Source organism: Anneissia japonica, unplaced genomic scaffold (genome assembly GCF_011630105.1).
Source record: "Anneissia japonica isolate Jap-2015-1 unplaced genomic scaffold, ASM1163010v1 scaffold287800_len1627635_cov199, whole genome shotgun sequence".
Taxonomy (NCBI): domain Eukaryota; kingdom Metazoa; phylum Echinodermata; class Crinoidea; order Comatulida; family Comatulidae; genus Anneissia; species Anneissia japonica.
Genome location: NW_022731299.1, coordinates 1,608,265 through 1,617,503, shown reverse-complemented (window position 1 = coordinate 1,617,503; position 9,239 = coordinate 1,608,265). Strand labels below are relative to the sequence as shown.

The window sequence follows — 9,239 nt, the reverse complement described above, 5'->3', positions numbered from 1 at the left end:
TTAATGCCAATATTTTTCCATGATTTATAATAATTGGAGTAATGCAAATGCATATTTTCTAAAAAAAGTCATTTTTAGTGAAATTTTGCCGGGAATGGGGCTTTAATAAAATAGTATGGTAACTAATACCATAAAACGTATGGCACGCATAGACTAATAATTGACGGCTGTACTCGCAACTAGTATTGGATTGTCGATTCCACAGTAAAGATCAAAGGACTGTACGCAAGCGCTATGTTCGCGAGCGGAGATGTGCGTTCTTTTGTTGAATTGGCCTTGATCAGTGGTAGTCTGAAGCAATCCGTTACGTCCGTATTGTGGCGTTGCGTTCTCTTCATAGAAGCGACTGAGATTTATCTTGTTTAGAAAACTCTCTGACCGCCAACAATAATTTCGGACAAAAAATAAAATTTTATTTTTGGCCAGTTGTGCACTCTCCGCCACGAAAAATAGAAATGTCATAAAAAAAATACTTTATTACGCCCTTTGCTCTCCTAAAATATAAAAAAATGCATAAATTATATAAATTTAAAGCATTTATCAATCTCAATACTACATTGTTTTCGTTCATCATAACATTTTTCTTTGTATTTCTCCTCTACCTAGATGATTTCGGCATAATCATTTTGCTAAATAAGAAAACATTTGTTTATTTTAATTTTTTGCACCTTCCTCTTGACAATTAAAAAAAAAAGTTCGGTAAACAAGTTATTAAAAAGTCTCGCCTTAGCTTGAGCTACCTACCCACAGGTGCTTTTCGCATCGATATAATTTTAGAACCATTCTCTGTCCTTAAAAGGATGTTCAATGCTGCAGCGCGCCCAATTTACGTACTGAAGTGAGCACAAAAGCTTCTATTTTTTTTAATTATACAGTATTATTGAAATTAATCATTTGTTCCAATGCTGCCTGTTGTCATAAACTTTTATTATTCTACAGACTCGTACGACTACAGTATATTATATTACTAGATTAACATTGGAAGATTATATAATGCAAATGACATACTTTTATATTACTTTTATATGATTGTTAAATGGTCGCAATTTATGGCTTACATCAGTGACTGTATTTACTATACGTAGCCATGGATTCAAAAATGAACATGTCAACATTAGCCTATAAATTGATACTTGAAAATAACGAAGGAAATACGAATAAAATACATTAGTCGTTTAATAAAGGTTTCATCTATCAAAAACAAATGACATTACATAATGAAATAAACTGAGTATCATCACCTACCTGCACTTACATTTTTATGTTGTTACCAATATGGGGTTCAATTGCTATACATTAATCTACCCACTACTGAAATATTTTACGTTAAATCAAGATTTTGTATAGTAATATTCTACCGTATTATATTATCTCTAGTCTAGAAACCTTCAACATAAAACAGAGATGACAAGGCTTGGTATGATATGATCAAGGTTTGAAGATTTCAAATACTATCATAGCGAGGAAGAGGCTCGGTTTAACTTAGAGTAATAACGTTTGGAATAGACCAGATTTCCTCTACTCATTATAACTTTTCCAGAAGTTAGCTTTCAATTTTAAAACTTAACTACTGTAATATGAAGATAATCTAATAACAATTATATGAAGTGATGACTGAAGTAATAAAATTATGAAGCAATGCGCGTTTAAGACCAGTATGGAGCGGACTCACTTCCCTCCCATTGCCGGATGCTGGGTTCAATTCCAGCTAGTTGGAATTAAAACCACTTCGCCTTCCTTACCTAGACTTGGCAGGGTCTTAACTGACGCTCTGTGAAGACGCAGTAATTCTATTCGGACGATTCGGACGTACATGCGAACGTTTTAACAGCTTATGAGCTGCATCTTGTGGGAGGAGGTCAATGGTTGATGCAGCAGCAGGTTTCCAAAAATATAAAATATATTACACTATTAATATTATTTTTATTATAATTCTAAAATAAATGACAATAAGAATCAAATGACAATAAGGATTAAAATAAGTTATGAGCATTACAGTGATACAACGTCACACAATCAATTACATAGAGAATACACAGTTATTGCAGAAGTGGTAGGCCTATGTTAAAATCCACCAGGCAAGTCATTTTATATTTTGGAAAGATATTAAATGTATAGGCCTACCTATAAACGAATGGAATTTTAAGTACTGTTACACACTTTGTTCACTTCTGAGAATTCCTGTATTCTACTCTGTATATTGGTGTTATTTTACTTTTAATAATAATAATAATAATAATAATAATAATAATAATAATAATAATAATAATAATAATAATAATAATAATCATCATCATCATTATCATCATTGGCACCGTCAGTCTCAAAGACTATGGTGAAGAATTTGGGATTTCACATCAACTGCAACACTAGCATTAATCTGTCAAGTTGAATTTCAGTGCACATGCTTGTTGGTGGCTAATCAATCCAATTCTTGAGGAGCATTTGCGCTGACAGTATGAGCAAGTATGAACATATTCTGAGCTGTGCTTTACGTTTTTCTCTCCTTGAATTACATTAGTTTTCTTCAAACAAATTGAGTTTCCTTTTCACTTCATTTTTCCATAAAGCTCTATTTCTGGCTAAATTCTCCCAAGTGAGCAGATTAAATCCAACAGACTTTAAATCCTGTTTGCATAAATTAATAAAACGTAAAAGGGGGTGGCCAATGCGTCTACTGCCTTGTGTAACCTCACCATATAAAAGAATGTTTTAATAATAATAATAATAATAGTAACAATAATAAATCGGTCTTATATAACACATAAATAACAAGAGCTCTTAGTATTTCACATAACAATAACCTCTGCCTTTGGTCAATGTCTCGACAAGACACAGCAAAGGAAGCCCAACGGTACATGGTTCCAAGTGTACATATTAACATAGGCTACTAGGCCTATATCATATAATATTAGAATACAATAATTTTAAGTGTAATGTATACATTAACGCTCATAATAATAGTTTTAGTCGCTCTATACTACGTAAGGTTTAAACCAAGTTGTAGCAAATTGCCTCTCGACCAATTTGTCGAAATTCTGCCCTCATATCTTTCTTAAGAGATGTAAGTTATTGTCGTCTTTAATATTTATATAAAATATTCATAAATGTACAACAATAAAAAAGTTATAACATGATACATACGAATGAGGTATTAATAGCGAAGCCATAGACCGCGCGCGTGTTGGTTGAAAAACAACCCTTACGTCTTCTCTTTTATATAGGCCTATTTTAAGAAAGGGATTGCTGATTAGCTTTTTTTTAAATTTTAATCAATCACATTTTTCGATTAAATGATTAGGATTCTTTGCAGCATTTTCTTTAAAGTCAATTAACACTTCGGCGCCCATCTTATCCTTAATTGTCACGTGATGTAGCACAACTTCTTTCATCAGTATCGTCATTAATATTCAAGGTGATCGTATTATTTTGTGCTAGTTATCATTACACCGATGTTCCTGCATCGTTGTTGCAGACCGTATTTAGCGAAATAATTCTGACTTCAACATTATGGCGGGTTGTCTGGTTTTCTCCCTGATCCTGCAAGATCTTCATCGTCTGTTGTCAATAGTGTGTTTTCTAAGTCGTTTCCCGGTATCATTGTGTTGAATGAGGGCGTTTTGCCCAGAATATGCTGTTGTAATTCGACGATGTCACGGCGCATGTTCGCTATCATATTCAGAATGGCTTCACCGACAGCAGATTCACCCTAATTTAAACAATGAACAATTCAGTTTTAATGTACTGCAATGAATTTTGATGTTTAAAACAATAAATATATTCATCGATTCGTTTGCCCGTCTGTCCGCCTGTCCGTCCTTTCGTCCGTCCGTCATTGATCGAGTTCCTAAGTCCACATCCAAGCGCTTTCTTTCCATTGACAAAAAACGCTATATAAATTTCTAAATTTAAATTTTTTTTAGATTTTTATTTTCTCCATGTATCCGTTCGTTTTCATTCATTCTGACTTTATTACAGTATTGTAATTTCTCTGAACGACACTAAAAACCAGGGCCGTATCCAGAATTGCCATTGGGGTGTGGACGTGTGCAAGCATGGACCAAGCAGTGGAGTCAGGGGAGGGCCGGTTGAATCGCAGCTTCAATTTTCAATTACTATGACAACTTTAATTCCCAAATATTGGCCGAATAACAAATCTCAGTACATTCTCTTAAAATGTGGACCTTTTTGGAATGAGGAGGAGGGTGCGTATGCACTTAGGACACCCCTGCATACCGGCCTGAAACCCATGTTCAAATTAGCTTACCTTGGGCCCTCTTGGACCAGGAATGCCTGTTTCACCCTGTAACATCAAATTAAATTGTTTTATTCAACTGTAAATCGTGTCTTGTTGAGAAGTAATGAATGTGTAGTGTAATTAAATTCCTCGTGTAATCATGCACCAGAAACCTGGGTTACGACAAGATATTATTACACTACCCATTCATAAATCAAGTTAATAATTATATAGTTGATATTAATTTTTTTTATTAGGTGAAACATTTTAGATAATTTATTCCACTCCCTGCTGTAAAGTGCATAGAGGTATTTTACCTTATGCTCTATATAAGTTCAAAATAATTATATTATTATATTCCAAAGTGACAAAATATAATCAGGCCTCTCAAATTAATAGGCCCATCCAGGCATAAATGGATAAAATATTAATATGTGGTACAAACCTTTTGGCCGGGCTTTCCTGGTGGACCAGTCCGACCCTGAAAGTCAAATAGTAATTTCAATATAAGCCACATAATTCCATATATTAAGTTTACTGAACAATAAAAACAATAATATTTTGACAGGAAAGAAAAGAACAAAACTAACCATACCAGACATATTTACCAAAAAGTGAACCAAATTATTATTGAGTGGCTCTCCGATGTGTATAAAGAGAACATTGACAATACATTTGGTTGTTTAGCCTGAATTGTCAATGAAGAGAACATTGACTATGCAGGCTAAACTGCCAAGTAAATATAATCACATATACATAAAACAGATGAACACTCATTATACTTCATTATCATACAAGGTAAAAATTACATTGCATAGGAACTTTGTGGCATACTGTATAGCATTATACAAGTAATATGGAATATAACATGGTGTACATCATTATTTTATGTACACCATATTATATTCCATATTATTTGTATAATGCTATATTTAATTTTGAATTCTGCATTACTTTTGTATCTAGGCTTACCTAGTATACTTTGTTTTTGTTTACTTTGTTATTGGCTTATTATTATTATTATATTATATTAAAAACATATATATGTATGTACATTAGTCTTATACGGTATATTATTTTATGATGTTTATTGCCATTATATTTATTTGTATCATAGGCTATCGCTTACACTACTCGATATCAGAGTACTTTGGTTTCCACACTTTTAACTCATTATCTTGCTCCCATCATAATCGTTATCCCTATGTCCCCATTATTGTTTATCTCATTTAATCACCCTCCTTCATTTATTGCCGACTGTTTATTGTATTATATTAAATCTACTATTTGCCAACTTTTGTAATCAGTTACGCTGATGAAGTCTTGAGGACAAAACAAAATATTCGTTCCCTGAATAAATTATATTGTGTTCTACTGTCTAACCATGGACCTATCCAAGATGTGTATATACATATATATATATATATATATATGATATATGTATATGAAATGAAATAATTAAATAAATAATATACAGATATGTATATATGGTACCCTGTTTTTAATTAACTGCTTACCGCACATTAATCTGAATCTTTATTTTAATAATTGAATTTTGGATCCCACTTTATACAAGCTTTACAGTTTTTTTTTTGTGACTTTTCTTCCACTAAACTATTGTTTATAATTTAAAAGTTTACATTACTTTTCCTGCTCATGCCACTTCACATGTGAGCGTTTAGCACCCATTGCTGATGGAAAAGCTATTTTGGTACGGTACCTGTTAAACCGAATGGTATCGTCTCCCACTAGGTAGTAACTTAAACTATTATATTATGTGCTTTCAACGTCAAATATTAGTTACGTGACTAACCTGTGATCCTCGTTTTCCTCGCTTTCCTTCTTTAATCTTCGATGTCATTGACGACGTTGGTGATCTTCCGGGTATTCCGGGCAAACCAGGTACGCCAGGCGGACCAATACGCCCCTTTAATCCCCTCTCACCAGGAACACCATCTGAACCCTTTTCACCCATTTCACCCTTAACTCCAGGATCTCCTATGGGTCCTTTATAACCCCTATCACCCCTGTAACCTCTTTTACCCTCAATACCCGGAAACCCCATTGTTCCCTTTTGGCCTCTCAATCCTACAGGACCCGGCAGCCCTCGATGACCAGGTATGCCTTTTGGTCCAGCAGGACCTGCTGGTCCGGGTAGGCCACGTGGACCAGTCTCACCCTTCGCCCCCTGGGGCCCTCTCTCACCAGGGGTTCCTGGCAAACCCTTGAATTGAGTAGGAACATTTTCTATCTTTAGATCTTCTTTAAACGATATTTCTTTGGTGTTGTCTTTTTGTATAAAAATAAGTAACTGAAACAAAAAATGAACATTAATTAGCTTAGATGTTTATAACTTGTACTCGAAATTCGTTCATGAATAAGTACGGTGTACAATAGATCGATTTAACACCATAGAATAGTAAAGCTCTTAAGTTTGCTTTAACATACATAACATGTATTTGTACGTATTTTAGTTTGCTTTAATATACATAAAATTGTGAAAAGATTGTCGCAGAACACCTTGTCAAGAACATATCTGATCACCTGCTATCTGTGATGCCCAACATGGTTTTGTTCCCGGAAGATCATGTCAGACTAATCTTGCCACAATGCTATCGGTTGTTTATCAAGTGATTGAAGAGAAGTTTCAGTGTGATGTCATCTACACTTCTTAAAGGCTTTTGATACGGTCTGTCATGATCTTCTGGTTTACAGGATCAGTAAGTTTGGCATCACAGGTAGCATACTTAAATGGATACGTAATTATCTTCATGGTAGACAGTAAAGAGTTCTTTATAACGGTATCCCCCAGGGATCCGTGCTGGGTCCCTTATTTTTCAATATGTTTATCAATGATATTTCGTTTAATTTTAATTCTAACAGTTTATTATTTGCTGATGATTTATAGTTGTTTCGTACTGTGCGCTCTGTTTGTGACACACTTCTCCTTTAAAATGATCTGGATGCGGTAGCATACTGGTCATCGAGATGGAGGATACCGCTTAATCCTCCTAAATGTAAAAGCTTTATAATTTCTTAAAAAAAATATCCAATTGTGTATGATTATAATTTAAATTTCTGTAATATAGAACGAGTTTCTGTACAAAAGGATCTGGGAATATTTGTTGATTCAAAGCTAACTTTAGTAATCATGTTGACTTCATCGTTGCTAAGGCCAATCGTTTACTTGGAATGTTGTGGTGTAATTGTCGCAATCTTGTTTATAATACCAAAGTTATTCTTTATTGTTCCGTAGTTAGATCTGGTTTAGAGTTTTCTTCAGTTATTTACAATTCAGTTTGTGTTTCCCATGAGCAGCGAATCGAACGAGTTCAAACTAAGTTTCTGAGATGTATTGGTAATAAAAATGTGTGCAATCTTGATTCATTAAAAAAGCGTAGGCAGATATTTTGATCTTGTTTTTCTCTGTGTTAATTCCTCATTCTCGTGTAATATGTTTCCATATTTTTCTTTTGAAAGTTCCCCGTCCCAATATGCGTAGGCAAGAACTTTTTTTTTGTTCCAAAATGTAGAGTTAACGCAACTAAAAATGGTTTTATCAGTAGATTTTCCTCTTTCTATAATTCTGTTACAAACAATGAGCCATTAATTGATATTTTTCACCAACTTCTTCATTTATTTTTAGCCAAAGTTAAACTTGCCATTTGATCATTCACCTGCTCTGTAATTGAATTTTATTGAACTTTCTTATAATGTTTCTTGTATATAATTGTAACTATATTGTAAATTATTTTATCTGCATATTTTTATACTGCTTATAATATTTTTGAATGTGACTTTGTGATTTTATCGATTCTTTTCGCTGTAATTTGATATTTTATTTACTATATGCTCCCTGTTATTGGCATTTTCGCTGATGAAATAAAATTAAAAAAAAAACCAAAAAACATATATATGTATACAATCGGTAATTATTACTAGTTTAAACTCATTACATTGTGTACGAAATTAAACTTATAAAGCCTCGTTTAAGAGAACGATTCCAAATCCTTTTCGATGATGAGCATTATCTTTACTTGTAGTATAATAGACCTTAAATGGCAAGTACACAATCCTACCTTCTTCTCAACGTCTTGGACTACCGTTTGTAGAAATGTAAAATTGCGACAACTTGCATGACAAACCTCTTCCTCTAGCTCCGTACTTTTTACAATCGCTGAAAATTATACACGAAAAAAAGTTTAGTTAAACGGGCATTATAATATTATTATAACACATTTGCTCCTTATTATTCAACACTATTATAATAATATGTAGTGTAAGTTGATTGTGCTGTTATGTGTCTTTTAAATCCATGTAATTTTTGTCAACACTTGTGATATATAGGTGGTGATGTTATATTCATTTCATCATTATACAATAGAACCCCTATTAAGGGGACACCACAGGGACCTAAAAAAGTATCCCCTGAATAGGGGTGTCCCCTGAATAGGGGTTTATCGTAGTGTTAAAAGATATGCTTTCTCTAGTTTCGTGGCCAAAAGTGTCCCCTTAATAGGGTTGTCTCCTTAACAGGGGTTCTACTGTAATTGCGAAAACACAATCTTTAGTTTGGGCACCCTCTGTTGTCACCGCTTTCACGACTCACTTTTAAGTAGTTATCAGAAATTGAGAGTCATTTCCGTTTTTCAATAAAGTTATATATAATATAATAATATCAACTACTATCTTCTAACTGAATTCCCGTGCGCATAATATACCTTTCCGGGTGCATATCAAACTAAGTTGACAGCTGACCAAACAGAACATTATAATATTAGCTCAGTTGGCTAAACTGATGGTAGCCACTGTGTGTGCGCTGAACCGTGGTGATCTTTAGGTCCCCAATTCAATTCTCATCGCTGTTCTCCGTGTGTTTTAGTTGGAGGGCTGAAATGCAAGTTTCATAAGCGCGTTTAAGCCGTTGGTCCCGTGTGCAGAATGGCCCATGTGCACGTTAAATAACACAGTACATTCTTCGATAAAGAGTAGGGGATTGCCT

The 9,239-nt window shown here is 33.9% G+C and overlaps 1 protein-coding gene across 1 annotated transcript in view; it reads right to left on the bottom strand.

The window, feature by feature from the left end:
* Positions 1-989: 989 nt before the first annotated feature.
* The window catches only part of LOC117115322 (collagen alpha-1(X) chain-like), an 8,647-nt gene continuing 397 nt past the window's right edge, over positions 990-9,239 (bottom strand). The window contains exons 2-6 of the mRNA XM_033259062.1: positions 8,317-8,414; positions 6,051-6,548; positions 4,683-4,718; positions 4,268-4,303; positions 990-3,709 (exon numbers count right to left, since the gene is read on the bottom strand). Coding sequence (XP_033114953.1) covers positions 3,509-3,709; positions 4,268-4,303; positions 4,683-4,718; positions 6,051-6,548; positions 8,317-8,414 — 869 coding nt within the window. The 3' untranslated portion in view covers positions 990-3,508. The remainder of the gene's footprint in view (positions 3,710-4,267; positions 4,304-4,682; positions 4,719-6,050; positions 6,549-8,316; positions 8,415-9,239) is intronic.